This window comes from Ixodes scapularis, unplaced genomic scaffold (genome assembly GCF_016920785.2).
Source record: "Ixodes scapularis isolate PalLabHiFi unplaced genomic scaffold, ASM1692078v2 PGA_scaffold3__209_contigs__length_174095766, whole genome shotgun sequence".
Taxonomy (NCBI): Eukaryota; Metazoa; Arthropoda; class Arachnida; order Ixodida; family Ixodidae; genus Ixodes; species Ixodes scapularis.
This window is the reverse complement of record NW_024609868.1, coordinates 126,747,143-126,768,264: the sequence shown is the minus strand read 5'-3', so window position 1 is coordinate 126,768,264 and position 21,122 is coordinate 126,747,143. Positions and strand designations below refer to the sequence as shown.

The 21,122-nt window shown below is 43.4% G+C and overlaps 1 protein-coding gene across 1 annotated transcript in view; it reads right to left on the bottom strand.

The window, feature by feature from the left end:
• The window catches only part of LOC8028941 (nose resistant to fluoxetine protein 6), a 100,885-nt gene that overhangs the window by 42,543 nt on the left and 37,220 nt on the right, over positions 1 to 21,122 (bottom strand). The window contains exons 3-7 of the mRNA XM_040501944.2: positions 19,915 to 20,029; positions 16,607 to 16,697; positions 7,009 to 7,109; positions 3,402 to 3,584; positions 791 to 884 (exon numbers count right to left, since the gene is read on the bottom strand). Coding sequence (XP_040357878.2) covers positions 791 to 884; positions 3,402 to 3,584; positions 7,009 to 7,109; positions 16,607 to 16,697; positions 19,915 to 20,029 — 584 coding nt within the window. The remainder of the gene's footprint in view (positions 1 to 790; positions 885 to 3,401; positions 3,585 to 7,008; positions 7,110 to 16,606; positions 16,698 to 19,914; positions 20,030 to 21,122) is intronic.

Sequence of the window (21,122 nt, the reverse complement as noted above, 5' to 3'; positions counted from 1 at the left end):
AGTGTGTCCATAAGAAATGCTGGAAGTTGTAGTTGAAAATTCCCAATAGGTTCCAAGTTGGAATTTCCCATTGGTAGCAATTTGGCTTTCGGACAACCAATTGGTCACTCCCAATGGGAACTCGTGGGACCCCATTTAGTTTCCAAGTGGAGAAATAATTCCAATTGATGAAACCCGTTGGCCAGCGTGCTTCCAGTTGGGGCCTCCCTAAAACAAATTGGTTTCAATTAAAACCAGTTGGAATTCCAATTAGATCTAATGGAAATTTTTAGTTGGGGTGGCGAGTCTCCAGCATCTTATTATCGCTCAAAAGCCAATCATATTGCGGTACTGCCCAGGAAGAAGGCAGAAGAACCAACCCCGAAGCAATGCACGTGCACCTAATTTAAGCCGTGCCGAAAAAAATGCTATGCGGAGCGCAAGTTCGTCTGCTACTTTTGCAGGGGTTATGGCGAGGTCAGAACGCCGTCCTCTGATTAGCTCTGATCAACGGATAGTGGGCAGAGCTCGAGACAGCTTCCTTTGAGGTCTACCCACTATCCTTCAATCAGAACCAATCAGAGCTCGGCTGTCTGACCTCCCCACAACCACTGCAAAAGAAGCAGACCAACTTGCGTTCCGCATTGCGCTTCAAAATGAAACGGCAATTTCTTGCTTGAGCTAACAGAGTCGCGCTAAGTACACACGACGATCGAGCAGTCCCCATCGATGACTTACTATCCCGATTCCACCATGGTGCTACATACGAACTTACCGCGCGAATGAAATGGACGAAAGCGATGGGTCTTACCTGAGAAAGAAGAAGGAATCGACGCAGAGAAAGGAGTTCATTACAGGCTGGAAGAATATGCTGCTCGCTTGATTGATGACGTGCAGACCGGATCCTGGTCAAGACATTTTTTTCTTTTTACCGCAGAATCATTATGACAGGCACCTAACCGTTTACGGTTTCGTACTTATGTGACGCAAGACGATCGCACGAAGAGCGTGGGGAGTTTGGATGGAACACGCGTCCTCACTGATTAGACGCTATTTCCAACCGAACGGCGACGCAGCGCTAGCGTTTTCACTGATTGGACACGAGACCTTTGTGAACGTTGCTGATAAAAGCTGCTGTCCACTCGAAGCCCCGCGCTAGTCCGGTAAGTGCTTCACAGAAAATGCACCACTGCTCCATTTTACGTTGTTTTCTTTTTTGTTTAAGTTAATCCTTTGTTTACGTTAGGTTGGCTGTGCTCCGAAGCTTTCTTAAGTAGATGCGATTCGCTCCCGCGGATCACGTGACATGATAAAACATAGAGCAAAGTTCTGCTACTAGCGGACACTAAAAGAGCGAGGCTTTCACAGTGTTCGTTTTTATGGGCTTTGCTGATTCTTTTCGTGCATGGGGAATAAATAGAGGTGCCTGACAGAGTGTCTGGCCCCCTACAGTTTAAGAGCGCAACATAATACATCAAAAACATAAGGAACGATAGCAAACGCGAAAGGAATAAATACCTCGGAGAACGAAGGCGAAACGAAACAAACCGATGCGAGCGAAAAACTGGAATAAAGGTTATTCTATAAGGTCAAGAAAAATAGCTTCAGAATAAGTTACTTTAATAAGGCAATTAAAAAGTGAATTAAAAAGCTTTTCTCCCACACTTCAGCGCCAAAAAAAAAGGAAATATAAAATTAATAAAATAAAATGGATGAAAAGCAACCTCTAAATGAAACTTGTATCTGTAAATTCACTATACATTGTGCAGATTGAAATATAATGCCACTTGTCTTGAGCATCTTCTTGCTCTTAATTTTTGAACTAAAATAGGGTTCATTTCAGTTCATGTGTGTGTATGTTTTGTCTAAATATTCGATTATCTATATAGAAATGTAACCTCCGTCGGCCATAGTTAGCTCTTATTGTCGTCATTTTTCACTTTAGTTCTCGAAAAGCGTACGCACTCACGCTCTCTGCTGGTGTACACGGAGTCTGTTTTCCTGAAGCAATTTAAGGGCAAATAAAATACCTACTCTCCCTCTAGCATATCATATTTCATAAAAAGTAACCTTCGGCTTGGTTTTTTTTTTTTTTTTGTCCTTTTTATAGTTTTAGCAAATACGAAATATTTGTACTTGGACAATAAGTTTATTGAAGTTCATTTGTTGTTTTTGTTCCCCAAACCAAGATGGCATTCATAACCCTGTTTAGAGTAAAATAGCGAATAGTATAATTCCTACTTAAGTCAGGTAGGTGATGAATTTTGTATTTTATAAATGCTTTGTGTAACTCGGAAGAAATAAATTTTCAGACTGTTAACATGGGTGTACCATGAATAGTTCTCAGTAAACTACGCCCACAAAAATGTTTGCCCTGCCACTTAATTTCTCCATGGAGCAAATAAGTGGCAGGGCAAACGTGCCGTCAAGTAGTTATTAGGTAGTGCGTTTTTATTGACTTAACTTACTTTTAATAATGGATCGGTACCAAGTTAGTCGTCATGCCGACGTGCAAATTTTCGCGAATCTTTCTTATTTCCTTTTGGCGAATGGAGCTTTATCTGACCCGTAAGGCTCAGATAAAGCTCCATTCGCGAAGGATCTCAGAATGCCTGCTGTGAAGCCCCGGACACGCGGGAGTTATCAGCATTTATCTGCGACTGTTAATTATGGCCCTCCCAAGATCTGTGACTAAGAAAGTTAAGGTTACTCTTGTCGAATAATTAAGGATTGACGCATATGCCTACCTTTTCGCCAAATACTTTACCAGGGAGGATACATTTTACTCCGCTCGTGTGCTTTAAACAGCGCGCCTATATACAACGCCAAATTCTGCCCTGTTAATGTGGGCGTCTCGCATTCGAGAGAACGCATGTGCTATCGGGTGCGAACGAAATGACAGTGGCAAAACTTTGAGTCCATTACCGGCTCAGCTTCCAAGTTTGGGTTTTGCTTGGCGACGTTCAAACACATCGGAATAGGGCGCTACGAGGTTTTGCGTCCTACTCCGATGTGTTTGAACCTCGCCAAGCACAGCACAAGCTTGAAAGCTGCCCCGATGGTGTCCTCCAAGTTCCGTCAAGGTTCACATTTCATTCGAACCCGATAGCACATTGCGATGTCCACACTGTCGCACAGTCGGGCGGCGCAGTAAACGTGGGCTACCCAGGCGCGCTGAGACACCGGGGTCGCCGAGGGAGCCGAGACGGCTGCCTGGAAGACGGTCCAGATGCCCACGACGATAGATGGCGGCAGACACTTTTCCCAGTTTAAAGGGGAAAACCCCGTGGTCGCGGCCAATCCAGCTGTTCGCACTACGAATACCTATCTGGGCAGGAGTTATTGGATTTTCGAGAAGCTAGATGTATTCCCCAAGTAAAGTATCTGGCAGATCTGCCTCCAAGGCCGTGCCCCTCGCTTACGGTAGGTGGTTTGCTCGGCGAAGCCGTACGTGTGGGCCACGACGATCCAGAAGACGTTAAAGGTGCGCACGCCGTGCACGACCTGCAGGTTGCGGCCGTGCTCGTCCCGAGGGGTCTTGACCGTCAGCAGCTTCCGCGTGGCCCGCAGCAGCGACATCTCGGCGAAGGACTGCGTCACGGGCGCTGCAGCGTGGAGGTCAAGGCAGACTCATCGTGTGCAATAAGTTGCCTATATCATGAGTTTCGCCATTATTTTATCACTCTCTATGCGCACTAAAAGACCACAGAGTCTTATTTCCCGTGCTTTGAAGGGCCTATTGCTGAAATCTGAGAAAGGAGATCTGTGAGCGGAGACTTTTTTTAGGTCTAAACATATTTTCAGTCTCGTCATCCGCCGAACTCTTTCCGTACGTTTCAGCATAGGCTTTATCAAGTGCTTTGAGGGAAAGTAGACACACCAGGTTTATTACAGTGTACGGTCGGCCGCAAATGTTTACGGACCATGCGAGCCGTGGTCGAGCTCCACCCCTGCGCTATCTTGCGGCGCGGCGCCTGTTGTCGAGACCCACCATGCTCGCGCATAACGTCCTTTGGTACTCGCAGTCACGTCAACTCTCCCGCTTCCGGCCGACGAAGCAGGGAACACATGATTTGCAAAAACGGGCACCACGCGGCAGTTTCAATGGCAACAGCCCAGGACGCAGTGACGTGGACCTATGCCCAGCCGTCACGTCACAGCGTCCGCGCAAGTTGCCATGGAAACTGCCGCGCGGCCCCCGTTTTTGTCACTCATGTGTTCCTCGCTTCATTTTCGACAATACGGTGCCGGGCGACGCTTTCGAAGACGCTGTTGGTCGACGTACCAGAGCTGTATCTCAGTGGTGCGATGACTGGCAGAAGCTGGGATGTCAACTCTATCTTGAACCGTCCAGCATGAAATTGTTTTTCCCAACTCAGCGGCCAGAAAGAGAATTATTCTGCCTAAGCGCAGCGATAGCTTATTGAATGGTTGCTGCGCTTAAAATACAGAGCATCGCATTTTGGAAACTGTAAGCACATTCAAAACCAGAAATCTGAAAAGCTGGAGGCACACCCTTACAACTTTTTAGTGCCTACTTTCCAAAAAGACATTTCAAAGAACCAACCACTATAGTCTGTAGAGAAAGTTCGGCGAATGGTGAGGCTGAAAATAAGTTTATACCTAAAAACAAACTGTCCCTGAAAAAAGTGTTCCTGGTCAGTCGGTAGTTCCTGGGAAAATGACGCATAGTGAATTGCGGGAGGCCTTTGTTCGTGAACAACATAAATTTTTCGTGCCTATCGGACAAACGGGATTGTTCTTGACAACTTTTCTAGCCTACTGATTTCAGCTTCCTCCCTTGGTGTACCGATGTTGTCTGTTTTATCCTTTTAAGATTTGTTCTTAGGAGGTCGTAAAAGATAAACTAATGCGGCCGTTGCAGGTGAGTTAAGGCCTGTCCAAACAAGACAGTTAAGAAATCGTCAGTCGACACAACGCCGGCACAAAGTGCGAGACACGTGCGCGTAGAAACAGTCCGATCCGACGTGCGAACTGTCGGACACGACACTTTTGGTCGCACCGGAGCGTCGAATGGGGCTCCGCCGGGCTTCGGCATGCGAACAACTTGCCAGATATTCGCCGCACGGCTTATCATCCGACTGTCGGAGGTCCGCAGCCACTGGCAGCACTGATGGCGCGAATGTCACGTTGTCACGTGACTATCGAACAGATCGGGAGAGGAGGTACTACTCGAACCCCCAGAAGCAGATGTAGTGGTGCGTCACGCGAGTCGTCTTCGTGCAGGCAACAGACTCCATTGAGCTTTCCCGCGCGCACAAAACGAGCTGCTGATTTAGCGGCTCGTTTTAAAGATAGCGAGCCGGCCTTATGGGGCCAATCGAGACCGTCAAGACCCAACTGTCTTCCAATTCACGTTACAATGCACGGCAGCGGGCGCTACGAACCATACCAAAGCCGTACGAGTGTCACGCGAACTTCGGGAGAGGCGCAGCAATACGCAGGGTGCATAGTCACGTGATTTGTATACGCAGTGCTCGCTTCGCTGGGAAGGCTCCTAAGGTCCGCTGCGGTCCATCGTGATTAAGTCATATTGGGCAAAAAACGTAACCTCACGTAAAGTCTTCAGACGTGCACCTTCAATGGAATAAAATAAAAAAAATGGTTTGTTTTAAAGCCAGAAAAAACACTAAGGGCGAGGGGTGGAACTTTATTTTTTTTTTGTATATCTATGCTAGGTGGCGCAAGCAACCGCCCGTTATAAATGCAGCTATTAGCATCCACCCATTCATCCGGTAGAGGGAAACCCGAAACTGGGCGGACCTGAATGGAACGACGCGTCGAAAGCGGGTGTCTCTAGTCGTGTGCGGCGAGCCGGAGCAGTCATCTTTCCGACAGTTCGCACGTCGGATCGGGCAACTTTGAAGCGCATGAGCATGCTGATCACGTAGGTCCGGACCCACGTGATGTCTGCATTTGCAATCACTCAATGCCTCCGCTACTGTTCAAGACCCGAAAACGGAAAAGGGAAGGTCACGAGGGCGTGGAGGCGAAGGCTCTTCGCCCTCATGACGGCAGAACAGATAGACAGGCAAAAGACACACCGTTGGCAGGTGACGAGCACCGAGGTCACCGAAAAGCGGAGGAAGCGAGGCCAAAGTTGTGATGCCTGCTAAGTGGTGTCCAAATAGAAATCTGACTGCCGGACTTCAACTTCCGCGACTTTTCCCAAAGTTGTGTCGCCTCGCGATTTCTGAAGTGTCCTGTTTGGACAGACGGCCAGCGGGACATAACATAAGGGGATAGGCGTCACGATAAATCGAATAATTCTATAATTCTCAATTAACATTTTAATTAGTGAAGCTAAACATATATCGTTCCAATTAGACACTTGCCGATCGTCACCGAAAATCTCTACATCAGTCAATTCTAGAAAGATTTGGAGCACGTGGGAACCAGGGTAGAGCGCTAAGGTTACCACTCGGGCAACAGAAGCAAGGCTGGTGGTGAAGAAAGGCGGATGATAGGAGGCGAAATTATTACGCGAGGGTGTTATCGCAACGGTAACCTTTTTCCTATTGCACGAGTGGCAACTTTAGCGCTCCACTGTGCTTCCCGCGTGCTTCAAGTTTCTTCAAAATGTGATTTAGTGGTTTTCGACGACGCTCACCATTGTCTATTTGGAACTATATGTTTATTTTCTCTAAGCAAAAAATCATTCAATATATTTCAGTTAATTAACCGGCTTATTGTGGCAATTATCCCCTTGGCTCCCTATATTATGCCCCTAGGCGCACAGGTCATGTGCACAAACCGTATTAGTGTAGCTTAAACGGCCCTTTTAAACAAATCTGTACAAACTCTACAGAAGAAAAAAAAAACAGTAAATAACCTCGTTTTGAAAAAAAGTGCAAAATTGACTTAACATTCGAAATCCCTGCTGTCGACACGCATGATGAAAATAAACGTAGCAAAATCTAAAATGTAATTCTTTATAAATGTTTGTTTTCAGCTATTATCGAATTTCCTTGCAACCAGGGGTGCTAACCTCAGAAGCAGATAGCTTACCTTTGAGATAGACTTGACACTTCCAGTTGTGATTCATTCTGCCGAGGGCATCAACGGCAGTTGCGAGCAGAATTACGACTACGAAAAAGCCAATTATAATCCTGAAATAAAAAAATACTCCATGATTAATATTAGGAAAAGTAGTCCAAAGAGCAAACCACATTTTAATCTTCTGACGTGTCCCTAGCGATTTTCATAAGATAACTTTGTTTTTACATAATCATTCGGTAAAGAAGAGTTTCCGCAACGCATTTAAAGTAACGTTATCGCAAGCAGAATATATTCAGTCTGGATAATGGAAACGGATCGTTCTAAATACACACTGCCTGCTGAACTCGGGTAGATTACAAATCTTTGCAATATTGTGTTTAGTGTATGTTGAGACCATTTTTTGTGCTTATCTCAAATACTCTACTCAAGATACTGTATTCCAAATATGTTTTGAAGTCTCCTGGCATCTTGCAAATACTTTTGATCGAGAGTATTTGGTACTCTATATTAATTACATTTATGAGCATCTTGCATTCATTATCTCCAATACATTTTGAAATTCCACTATTTTCCGAGTTTTTCTGTATAAAGTGGCTTGGGCGTGGCACGAGCAAACGTGAACATTCTTTTCAGCAACCGAATTCTGTTGCCAGCTCCGATAAGCTGGGGACTTAGACCGAGCTCGTTAAAACATCGCTTTTGTGCCGATTGTTTACTCTTTAACCCCAAAATTCGTACACTGAAGGTTCTCCCCTCGCCTTCCTGAAGACGCCTTTTAATTCCTAGAGTTCCCCCCAAAAAAATCCTCAAACAAAAGGGGTGGTTTTAGGGAAGTAAATATTCCAACACTGGGGCGTAACGCAGAACGGAAAACGACCTACGACAACAATGCAGATTTCAGTGTCAAGAAAATAACAAATACAAGAAAATGAGAAGTGGATACAAAACTAATACTTTTTTTTTTTGCTTGTTGTATATCTGGCTTCGCTACGGCCAACCGTCGATGCTTTTTTCTTTTCTTTTTGTCGTCAGTCCGGCACTTGCTGCTCACGCGAACGCTGTATGTGAGCGAACATTGATAAGCAGAGAACAGGACAGACAACGAACTACGAGCACATCCCGCTCGTAGTTCGTCTCAAAATGCCCACAAAGCGCCCCCGACGTTGAGCGCCTTTCTGAACGCAACCTACTTGAAGGTGCGACCGTTGCCGTGGCTGTTATATGGGCTCTCCTTGATATCCACTCACTCATTCCCGTATCCCAAGCTCGTTTATAGTGAGCTCCCCATATGGAGCATATGAATTGAAGTTAAACGATGCGCCTAAGGTGCGCCGCAGGACGTCAGCGATAACAATCTTGCTAAAGCGACCCATTTTTTTAAGTTTTGACATCTAGTAGTGATATTCTGCTTCTTATAGTTGGACTGCATAAAATAACCCTGCAAAGGTGTTTCGTTTTGCCACTTTTGTGCTGTTGCGTGCTAATAAACCATTCTGGTGAACCAGATTTGCGCCACTGTATAATTGTGTTTGTAGCTGACGTCGATACCAATTACGCAATGCGGAAGTATGTTCAAAAGTTATTGAATTATATTTCTACGTATTTGTACTTTATTCAAAATACTTTACAGTCGAAGTAACTTGAGTAGTACTTTAAATACTTTATGAAGCAGGTATTTAGTAACTTAAGTTAAAAACTTTTATCGAGCATTTTGTCCAACACTGGTTTAGACAAGGTGAAGTTTGTCAACCCCAATGTTCGCCTGGTGTCTCCGCTGTTGACCAGAACTTTAGCCAGAACAACGCAGCTGTTAGCCTGGGGTCTTTAACTTACATCACACAATGGTGATTACCCGAACACAGGCCGGAGCGATAGTCATCAGGATTGAAATAGGCATTGCTGAGGTTTTAACCGAGGATTTCTGGGTGCTTGAGCTCCACGTGCACGGAGTCGCGCTGTGTTATCATTCCCGGTCACTGACCCCCCCTGTATTTTGTAATATCGCGTACGTTACCAGATCAAGCACGTCGTCTTGAATATATTTTTCGAGGCCTGGTGAAACCTGACTTCTGAATGCTTCATTTTAGAAGTGCTAGTCAGCAGAAAGGCGGACTAGTTCGATATCATCCAAGAAATAATGATAGACAATAACCGATGAAATGCCAGGGTGTAGAACAATACAAAGAGTACGAGAATTGAACGGTTCATCGTGTTTGATCAGCCCCAATTGAGTGTCATCTTACTACAACTTTTCAGCTCAGTGCGACCTCACCAACATTATTAATTGGCATAACAAACTTTTTTTTTAATCCTTTAGCACGGTGAATTGTAAGTCACTCTAATTAAGTTGCAAAAGGCCACGTTTTAAACTTTTATTTTTATCAAAGTAATCCGTATATTACTGGGTTTTTGTTTTTACATTTACCTTAGAGTTTGCTTTATAGGGAGTTTTAGAATAACGTACGCAATTTTAGCGCACGCTAGCGCTAAATGTAGCGCTTGTTTTAGCGCACGCTACTCAAGAGAGTTTTAGAATAGCGTTTCTCCGTCGCGACGCAAAAGCCCAAGCAGCTCGCGCTTACGACGCCACCGAGATACAGTCGCAATTTTTATTTCACACACGAAATGCTGTAACTTTAGGAAAAAAAACAAGTTTTTTTGGTTCGGAGTACCATTTTAGATTTGTTTAAACATGAGAATGCGACGCGAGCGGTTGACCGGTCGTGTCCGCTTGCGTCGCTTCGGCAAGACAGGTCTCGTGTACTAACCTTCGCCGAGAAATGCTCGCGCGTCGCAAGCATCATGTTGCCGGTGATCGTTGCCAAACCGAGTACAATGTCGCCCCGTATTGAAAATCGCAGCCGCAAGGAAGCCGCCAACGTCGCACTCACGACGCCGCCAAAGCAGCCGCCGACATAATCCTGGAAGCCGCCATTTTTTTTTAACTCTGCTCGTCTTGGCTTTAGCCAACTTCTCATCACGAATTCTCCTTGGAGAAGCGCAAAGACTCGTTGTGTACGCACGCTATTTCCGAGAAATAGCGCACGCTAAAATTGCGCACGCAAAGCGCAAAACCTGATTTGCGTTCGGAGCATGCGCAGTGGCGACGACGCTATTATGGAATTGTAGTAGACCGTTTCCGCAGCCCGCTAAGCACCCGGATAGCGCTCCGTAATCCGCCACAAGACCTTGAACTATGCAGAGAAGGCTGGAGGCGCACATGCGCAGCTGCGGCGTTTTCTTCGGGGATAACGTAGCGGAGGAGAAAAACGATCTACTACAACTCCCTATTCTTTGCGTACGCAAAGCTTTAGCGTGCGCTGTTCTAAAATTCCCTTATAACTAACTTTTCATGGGTCATCCAGGTTATCGTAATTGAAAGCGATTCTCAATTCATCGGATGCCCCACCTTTACCCAAAAGCAGCACAACATCAACCTCGGAAGCTAACGTGTGAAACTCATATTCGCCAGAAGCTTGAATAAGCCTTGCCAATCTGGAATCCAAAAAAAAACTAACGAATAAAACGCATCGAAGCTTTTCAAAAAGTGGGCTACCCGCTTCATAACATCAAGCTCTTGTATGAGTTAAAAGAGTACTCCAACGATTTCATGAGCTACACAAACGAGCCATATTTCCTGAATACACGGCATTAACAATTTTCGGCATTTTATTTAGTATCTGTAAATTCATAATAATTGTTGTGAAAAGAACGAATGAAGGCGATGCCAATACCAACATTCAAATATACCCGCACTTTTCAATGCCGTGACGTCACTGGCAGGAGGGCTTGGGCTATGTTCCATATCTTACCCAAATGGATCCAGGTTACTCCCGCGGGTCGTGTCGCGACACAACACAAATTGAAAAGCGCTGAACGCGGGTAAGTTTTGGAACGCCAAGGTACCAAACCCGAATCCCGGAGAAAAGCTCACCGGAGAAAAGCTTACCGGAGAAAAGCTCACCGGAGATAAGCTCACCGGAGAAAAGCTCACAGCAAAACTTTGCGGTGAGCTTTTCTCCGGTGAGCTTTTCTCCGCCGCCCACCAAACCCCTACCATGGAGTAAAATCGAGTAAATTTTGGAACACGGCCTTGCAGGTCGAGCAAGCAATCTAGAAAACGGTGTACGCCGCGAATTTGTATTGTGCTGCTGCCCGAGGGCATGAGTGAGCTCCCAAAGCAGTCCATTGACGCCATCAAACTTTTTGTAATTAGTTGGTAACAAATTTCACTGCCCTAATATTAAACCCCTGCCTGCCGTTGACGCCACTTTTTCATTTTAGCCAGTAGAGACAATTTTGTTTAAAGTAATGACCAAAATTAAAGGTTAAGCAATTTGCGAAAAAAAAATGTTTTCCTTATAATATTTTTGTTTCTAATTCAGCGATGTCTGTGGGTGTTTCTACAATTTTAAGGTCAATCGGGGAGCATAAAAAAAAAAAAACGGCGGAGTATTGTTTTAATTCTTTCTTCACTCAAGCAAGCGTCAGTCTTCTCTCTCCCTGCTCTAAAACCTTTTAAATATCTTTTATTCATCTAATTAATAAAGTCCACTACAATTATAAAACTTATCATTTTTTTGATCGGTCAAATAGATATCCACCGCCGACAGCAACATTTTCAAGCGCCAAACCGGAACAATTATTGCATTCATCAATTCAGTCGTTCCGCGAGGAATCCGGGATTGAAACTACCTTCTAAACTCCATCGTAGACACTGGCGACACTATCTTGCTTCGTGAGACATTGACCGCATTCTTTTACTAAGTGATTTCATTTGTTGATATTAAGTTTTCTTGGTTGTTTTTCTTGTGTGCGTGGGACTGGACTGCATTCGTAATGCGTTTTTTATGAACTTGTTCGCAGGTGCTTTTATTTTAATTGTTTCACTGTTAAGTAATATTTTCCATTGTTAAAATTATGTATTACCGACAGCGCTTTCTTTTCTGTATGTTTCATTTCCGAATTTACTTTTATAGGGTTGTAATATTGCAGAGGCGGCTATAAAAAAAGGATTAGCCCGAAAGAGTCACTGCCGGCTTGGCGAACGGGTGACACGTGGCGCCGCTGTTGCGGAAACACAGCGGGGACAAGATGGTTTCGTGGGCGCCATCTTTGTAGCGCCGGAGAGGTCGTCCGTTAGCAGCTGCCAGCCGTTTCAAAAGCACAGCTTGGAGCGTCCACATTTCTGCTTTATGTTCTTTGCCGGCTACGCATGACTGTGCACCAGTTTTTATTTTCTTATCTTTTTCTGGTTTACAAAGAGCAGCGCACCTGTTTTATTCACTGGCTTAGCAACATCAGGGCTTTAAGACGCCGAATGAACATAAAACAGTGTATTTTTCCACTAAAAATATTAATTGGAAACGATAGCTGGGCTTGCCAAATACGTCCGAGATTGAAAAGTGGAAACGGGTCGGTCATCTTCGCTCATGGTGTCTTCGCGATTTTACCACTGCGGGCTTGGGTCGCTTATGTTATTTTACAGAAATATTACAGTGATATTAAAACTATAGCTGTTTGTGGGACACTTCGTGGTTTCGCGCCGTTGACCGCGCTAAATATCGACGCGGGCCATTTTTTGGCACTCCGCCAAAACATTCCGCGGGTCGCTGATAACAAGATAACGATCAAGCAAGTTAACATGCATGACCATGAATAGTAGCGATATAGCATGCATCGTCAGCAGAACGGTCCCCGCCGGGCAATCTGGTAGTGCACTGGGAAAGGTGCCCATGTGGCCCAGAATTAGCACAAACACTTCTCGAGAGATACGCAGATAAAACTGCCTTAGAATTTTACGATGCATTATGTGTCACAAAGCAAGGGGAGAAAGCAAATGCACTAGTTCCCCGTCAATGCTTCTAACAGATACAGAGTTTTATTTTTTAAACGAATAGCCAGAAAGAGGGTATTAATAGGGTCTGTTGTTTCAATAAACCTTCATTTTAGAGTGCACCTCGTCTTGTCTACTTTCTTGGGTCAGCTTATTCGGCGCTTTTTTTGTTTAGCATGTGTAACTATTTGTACCGAAGTGACGTACAAAAACACGCTCCCCTCTTACGCAGACAACTGAAAGGCTCGCTACTTAATACACCCTCACTGGTTCCAAAACGCTGTGGAATTTCCGTCCGGTATGTTACTCGGTTTAATACGAGACGCCTATGCGGACTCTCTGGTGCGCGCTTGCACCTTTTACAGTTCATTCAGTTCATCGCCTCCGAAATGACACCTTAGCGGCTCCGACGTCGCACCTTAGCTGTCGCTGTGTTTAACGTTACGGGCTGCGTAATTGTTTTTAGTGCCAACTATGCAGCGCGTGTTTTGTTCAGTTTATCACTTTTATGTCCGTTTTCTTTCTTGTGTAATGCACTGTAGAAACTTTACGATAAAATAAATGATTAAATATTTGTCTGGAGAAGTTTTTTTCAAATAATTTCTTTTAATGAAGCACAAGCGGCAAAAATTACAAAGTTTAGACACTTTATCAAAGCCAGGCACACAAAGTTCAGATGATTGGAAACGGCCTTAATGTGAGAGTGGAGCGCCATAATTAATCTCAAATGAAGCCAAACCGGGCACATCTACCAAAATTGATGAAAATGACAACAATCAACATTTACCAGGGTGAGGAATTTATAGTATAGTGGTCAACGTCTTCATAGGAAGTCTTGTTTATCCTTCGTGAATTTTCTTAAGGCTATCCTTCTACTTCCTCAATGGCACAGCTCGAGTTGGAACTTCTAAAAAAATAGCTGGACACACTTTTTTTTAAGTGTCAACGCACTTTTTGTTGTCCATTGAACAAATTACGCCGAGAAACACTAAAGCCGTTAGGTTACCCGTTTCCGTTTTCGGGAAGCAATGACATCTTTACACCGTTACTGAAAGTATAAAAGAATAAAAGAAAGGCGTTCTTTGTATGCAGTATTCACGAGTCTGGGTCATTGCTTATTATTCGTTCGTGTCCCTGAATGTTAGAAACAATTTAAACCATTGCCTGATTGCCGGAGTTTGATATAGAAAAGCTTATTACCTGTAAGAACAGCGCAATATAAAAAATACCTATCCTGCTTCTCTGTCATTCACTTTATTTCTTTGGTTATTTCATAAACTCGCGCGTAATACTTTTGTGTGCATGCAGGACATAACAACTCAAGTTTTGCCAATCCTCCAAATTCAATGATGTTGCCAAATGTATATTCAATAACCAGCTTACGATGGAAAATTCACGCATTCAGCTGCAAAGGTAAGTTTACTGGTCACTGTATTTTGTTTCATAAGAAAAAAAAGAGAGACTTTTGACACTTCCCAGAACACACACTGCGTACAGGAATATTAATATCTCGTAGCGAAGAGGAGATTTTTTTTTTTTTAACTGGAATTAGAGAAAACATATGTCCTTTCATGCCGTGTTGTTTTGTAAGTGTGCCTTCAAATTTGATCTTCAATGTTTTCCTTTTACAATTTACACGCTGCGCTCATGGAAAAAGTGTAGAAGGAAGAACAGCTGGGAAGAAAACCGCCTGTCTCTGTTGTATATCCCAAAGAAAATGCAAAGCATATATAGGTTCTTTTGGCCTTACTGCGCCTATCGTTCTCGCTGTTCCGCTGCTTGTGTGGCACGTCAGGTGAAGCCATGACGTCACGTCATGCCATGGTGTCACGTGGCGTCCCTGGTTTACGTGACGTGATTGTGTCACATGACATTGTGATATCACCGTAGCTACATTCGCGATAAAAAAAAACCCTAGGAGCTGACCCTATGTATTTATAAAAAGCTAGAAAGGTGAACCAAAAAGACTGAAATCTGTCATATCAAGACGAGGTTTTCTGTTCATGTGCATACGGCAGAGGCAGACATGTGCTCTGGTCGGAGACAGTGAATTAATGATTCTTTCACCCGTCACGTTCCGGTCTATGATGATAACATAAAGTTACTTTCTTGAAAAGCTTGAAAGCATTTTTATGTATGAAATTTGAAGTATGATCTCTGTAAAAGGAGTACACACTTCTAATGAGTAAATAAAGAAGTGTAACTAACTTACACCTGCTTTTAACTTAAGGTAGATTGAGGTTACTGATATAGCCCACCGAAAGTTTAAGCATCCAGAAAGTCGAGAGATACGGTTTAAATTACCTCTGTATGAAATGGAGGCGACTGTGAGTTTTTCCGGGTATGTTCGTAGTTTGAAGACAATATTTGAAGCTACTAGTAACGTCAATGGATGCTATATTTTGTGACGTCTTAACAAAAAAAAAGTTTATACAATAGAGCTTATTTTTGTTGGCAACGCTATTGCCATAGAATACTCATTTTATACTTCTTAAAAAGTTAAGGGGGGGGGGGGGGGCAAAAGCTTAAATTTGAAATTTTTTAGCAAAAAAATACTTTTCCCATTTTTATTTAATGTGATTCAACAACTAAGTGCACACTATCTGAAATTATTACGGAGAAATAACACATTTTCGGCAAGCCGACGATGCTAAATCATGTTTTAGAAATGTAAAACTTCTGTTTCTTATTTTCTAATAGCTGCAGCACTACACCGGCACGCCCTAGAATGTTGATTATACTCTTGATGAAAAGAGCATTTCTTCAGTTTTAGTACATTAAGCATATTTGTTCGAGAGTAAACACAATTCGCACAAGAACACCATAAAAGTCCAACTTTCCAGTGGAAGAGGTTATGCACATGCCCAAGAATTCAAAGCGTGCCACGACTGAACAGAAAACTAGCTAAAACCAACATTCGTTTATAAAACGTAACATAAATTTGTCTGCTTTATATTTCGACGATGCTTGTCCTGTTCATAATTGCTGACGCTGGTTTGTCTATTGCAAGCATATCCAATTGCTCAATCGTTTCATAATCAATATCCACATGTCGACAACAAAATAGCATTTGAAGAAAGTGCTTTAAGCTCAGACTTGCTCAGCAAGGCCATGCAGGAAATCGGGTGCAAACAGAGGGCACCACCTATGCTCTCGGTAACATTAAGGTGCTACCACCAACAGTAAATTCAAATACAGTGGTGTGGAAACATCGAATAGGTTTTCTTTGTTTCACTGTTTTGCAGCATCTTTCATTTTAGGAAATTTGTCACTTTAATGAATTGCAGAATTTAATTTCGCTGTGGATGTTTCTGAATTGACATTTATTGAGAAATCCGGCTAGATGTTTATTTTTCTATTTAAATGGAGATCTTTTTGACAAAAAGTAGGGTTTTGATGATAAGAAGTTGCCAGACTAAGGGGAATGCTTTTCAAACTGTCATTTTGCAGAAAATAGCGCAGATTTAAGGGTTAAATATGAATAGCCTCACCTCTCCATGTGTTCTAGTTATGGTTGAAGTTTAGAAATGCTCAATAATTTGCAGCAATTTTATATCATAGAATTCCTTGCCAAGCGAAGCAACTTACATCAATAGGCGTGTACCTCCCCCTGCAGCTTATCGGCAAATTTCCCTACAGAGATGAAATGTCATGCAGTACATTTAGGCAACGAGATAAATAGACTTTAAATTTCATCAATATTGAGCGACTGGTTTAGAAGCCAACAGTTGAAGTTGGTGTTCCCCCTTAAGTGTAAACATTGTGACTCACAGTGATATCACTTGGTCCTTGTTGAGAGGCTTCGAATCCTGATGAACGTCGCAGTTGAGTACAGATGTCTCCATGTTTAGCAATTCCTTAACTGAAACAACAATAAAAGAATCAGGCCTAACACTTTCGTAATGGTAATCTTTATGTTCGATATTCGAAAACAGAACCGAAGATTATTCGCGCCTGATGTTAGGGTGTCCGGAATCGTGAGAACCCGAACCTGTGATATACGCATGTTCATTAGCTTTATAAAGCCCCTGACAGAATGAAAAGGACAGAGCCTAACGTTTTAACGACCTGCCTCTAGCATGCGCTCCAGTACATTCGCCATAGCCTCCTCTATACTCACAAAGCTTGGCAGTTTGACGACGGGGCCATAAGGTGCCCGGTTGCAGATTGGGAGCGTGAAGATCTGGTAGCACAGAGCATCAAACAGCCATTTCTAGGGGAACCTGGAAGTCAGCGCACATCTTTTGCAGCGGCGAGGACCCGAAACACACTTGTTCGCTCGGGAAAGGTGTGTTTCGGCGTCTCGCCGCAGCGGGGCGCCAGTCACGTGACTCTCCTGTCATCCGTTGTCTGCCGCTCCAGCTTTTCTATTTCTGCCAGGCTTTGTCAATATAAAGGAGGCTATGCGTTCGCGTTACATTGGACGCGCGCGCGAGCGCTCGAGGTGCACAAGACACTGAAGAGTTGTTGAAGGTAGGACGCTCGCGCTGTTAGGTGGCTCAACTGAGGCTCCTCCCTGCCGCTCTCGCCTCGTCAGTGACTGTCTCAGGTGCTTCAAAACGGCGGACTCCATTAATCGGTTTCAAGTTGGTGGCTATTTCATTGGCTGCTGTGGTTTATTGGCGATTTTTACCGCATGCTTTCGAACCCACTTTCGCGACTTCGTTTCTAGACCGCCAAGCGCTGTCAATACGTGATTCGCTTGGCAAAGTTGGCGAGCGAAACTGCCGCGACAGTTTCCGTTTCTAGCCACTAGGTGATCTTCGCGAGGAAATTATTGTTACTAGCCACAGAACACTATCACGCAGAAAGGGAATGCTTGAATATGTTTTTATTCTAGATATAAGTCAGGGGTATACAGGAGAGAGAGAGTGAGACGGAGATGGGGAAGAGAGGAGCACATTGGGCAGGAGATCGAACTATAGGGGGCGCTCTGACCCGTTTGTTTTCCCCACGCTCGGTGTTTACTCAACACAAGGCTTGTGCATATGCCGACAGGCCTTATGGGCATGTCCATGTCATCTTCTACAATAGAGCGCGGGGCACAGTTTAATGTAAAAAATACTAACAATCGACGAAGCGACGTTAAGTGTCGGATCTATCCACAGAGTATGCGAGCTTGACCCTATTCGGCTTTTGTTTTGAGCTGGGACCGTGCGTGCTGCATCGTTCATGCAGGCCGTAGTGGAAACAATAGAGCCCCTCCTCCCCCTCATCGGAGAATACGAACTCCAGCCGAACGCTGACGCCGCGTTCGGTAGTGTCGGCCGAGCGCTGCGTCATTGTATTTGTTGTCCCCATCCGTGTAGTTGTAAAGTTAACCGCTTGGGGCGTCACGGTCTGTCCTGCTCCCCAATAGTGTCGTAGGTATAAACAAAGTTCCCAGTAGGCCGATGGCTGCAGGATATTTTCTCGGATCACTAGTTCGTATTACGATCGCTCTTTGTGCGCAGTCGTTTTTTCTCACTTTTACTGTGTGACCAAATGCCCTAGTTGTCAATGACCTCATCTGAATAAAAATATATGAACGATGTGTGTTAGGTTCATGAAACTGGAACTCAGAGTCACTTCTCGTATAAGGCACTGCTATTAAGATTTTAAGATTTTTATGCGCGTTGCTACTCCTCTTGATTGTAATGCTCTTCAGCACGAAGTGAACAACATACTGCAATGGTCTTTGGCGAATAATTTACTCCTAAATCCTTCCAAAACTAAGGTTCTTTCTTTAAGCAGAAGACGCACTGTTATGCATTTTACCTACTCTCTGGGAGGAACTCCAATCGAACGCGTGACTGTGATGAAAGATCTCGGTGTGTGCCTTGATAGCGCATTGTCATTTAACGCTCATGTTTCCTTTATTGTTGGCCGTGCGATGAAAACTCTTGGTATCATATCTCGTATAACTAAAAAGTTCAGACGCCCTGCTTGTATGATTCGTTTATTTTGTGCTTTAGTTCGTTCACGGCTTGAATTTGCCTCTGTTGTTTGGAATTCTCTAACAAGTACACAGTCTTTAAGTATTGAATCAGTGCAAAAAAGAATGATACGCATTCTATATGATAGACACTTTCAGCGTCGCTTTTATTATGATTATGAATTTCTTCTTAAGAGCGTTTTACTTAAGTCTTTGTCAAATAGAAGATTTGAGCGTGATCTGATTTTTTTGCACAGGGTGGTAAATGGTTGGACTGATGCTAACCAAGTTTTGAATTCTGTCGATTTTCATGTTCCTTGTCGCGTTACCAGAAATTTTACTGTCTTTTATACTAAATTCATGTCTAAACTCTCACCACTGTCCCGTATGCAAATTTCATTTAATACAATCGCATTGTCTAGCTTGGACATCTTCACAGATCTCGTAGTTTTTCGCCGGAACTTGGGAAGTCTAGTTAAAAGTTGATACTATTACATTTTGTTTGAAGTGTGGGACCTATTTGTTGTCATGCTAATTTGTACATTTTAAGCTGTGCGTGTGCTGTGTTTCTTCTTTTGTTTTGTGTGCGCCAATATGAAGACCCGCGTGGTTGTTTTTGGACACATTAAATAAACAAATTATTATTATTATTATTATTAAGTGCAGGCTTTGAAAAAGGACTCTACTTTGGGGAGTTATGTCTTCTTTCTCAAAAAAATATTTCAACACGTTTTTAACAGAAATGAATGGTGAAATAGAGTATGACAGGGTACTCAAATTTAAAAAAAATCAAAGATGGTGTTTTTTGTTTTTTTTAAGCTTTGGAAACAATTTCGATCTGCCTATGACTAGACTGGGGGTTTTGCGGTATCTATACAGGAGATTCTGCGGTAACTAGACTGAAGGTTTCGCAGATAAAATCTACGCGCTACATATGGAGAAATGATCGCTTATAGCATTTTCAGAATTATTTAAAACACATGTTAAAGCAAAGATGCTTTCAAATAAAGGAAAATGGGCTCAGGTCGGAAGTTTTCGAGGGCTACAGGACAGATGGCGCCAGCGGGTTTTGTCGTCGTATGCGGTAATGATCGGTTGGTACGCAGTCGACCAGAGTTAATTGCAAATATATCCGAACCAGCCTTGAAAAGACATGGACACTCACCTGGAGAAACGAGCTTTTCCACGTCTTCCCGAGAGCAATGACTAGGCAGGCAGAGGCCGAAACGGAAGAATGTGTGATAAAAATTATGTGACTTCTCTGCCAATTCTCGGAACACCTGAAATAAAATTCAATGGAACGAGATTAAAGTCATTGCTGGGGACCAGGCACACCGTGTGACACTGATAGCCCAAACACAACATAAGCGTGTTGTTTTTTTTTTCTTTTCTTTTCTTCTTTTTTTTTTTGCTGTTGGCAATGTATTGACAAGCGCAACATTTTACCGCAAAACTTGGTATCCTAACGAGCTCTTCCTATCGCGAAGTAATCTTGATGGTATCGTTTCAATGTTAAGAAAATAAAACACGGAAAATCTCCGATCGCTTGTTTGGGCTAGCTTTGTCGTGCTTTGTACTTCCCCGGTATATTTTATATTACTCTTTTTTTTTCGGAAGGAGGGTTTGAAGGAAGGGGCACTGCTATCAAGCCTAAAGCGTCACTGGTCCGTTGGAGTTCATATGGATGGTAAAGAATTTTAAATCCAAAGGCCGATGTGAAATTACTAGAAAAAGCACATAACGGTCTTTTCACGATACTGTGGAAATGTATACGTACAAAATTACAACAATGCAGTCGTAAACTATTCACAAATAAATGAAGGCGTACACGAATATTTATGATTTCAAAGAAATGTATACATGAGAAAATAAACAGTGCGAGATATATATTTAAAAAAATGCAAGAGTATGCGTTGAATGTGTGTACGTAAGGAGATGGCACAAGTAGCTTGGGTTACAACATTGATTATAGCAGGAACTCTACAAAACACTTTTTATTCAAATGATAACTGATTCAAGGTGTATTGAAACTTCATGTCGAGACCACTATGCCTTTACATCATTTTTTTAACACAAGGAATGATTGCGTATACAGTTCGTTTCATGATAACATGGCGAATTGTGGAGGCTGCGACCCCCATGACACCTGACAACACTCCATGCTCGAGGCCACGGAGGCCTCGTTACCGCCACAGCAACAACGCCGTTCGCAACAAAAAGTAGTTCTAGGGTTCTTTTTATGTTTAACTAAACTCGCGTGATTGCATCTCTATCTTCACTGCGCTACACGACACGGAAGAAAGACGAAGACGTGTTGCTTTTCAAGTATACTTAAATCGTGTCAACCCTTTTCCGAGAACAACTTGGTTTTTT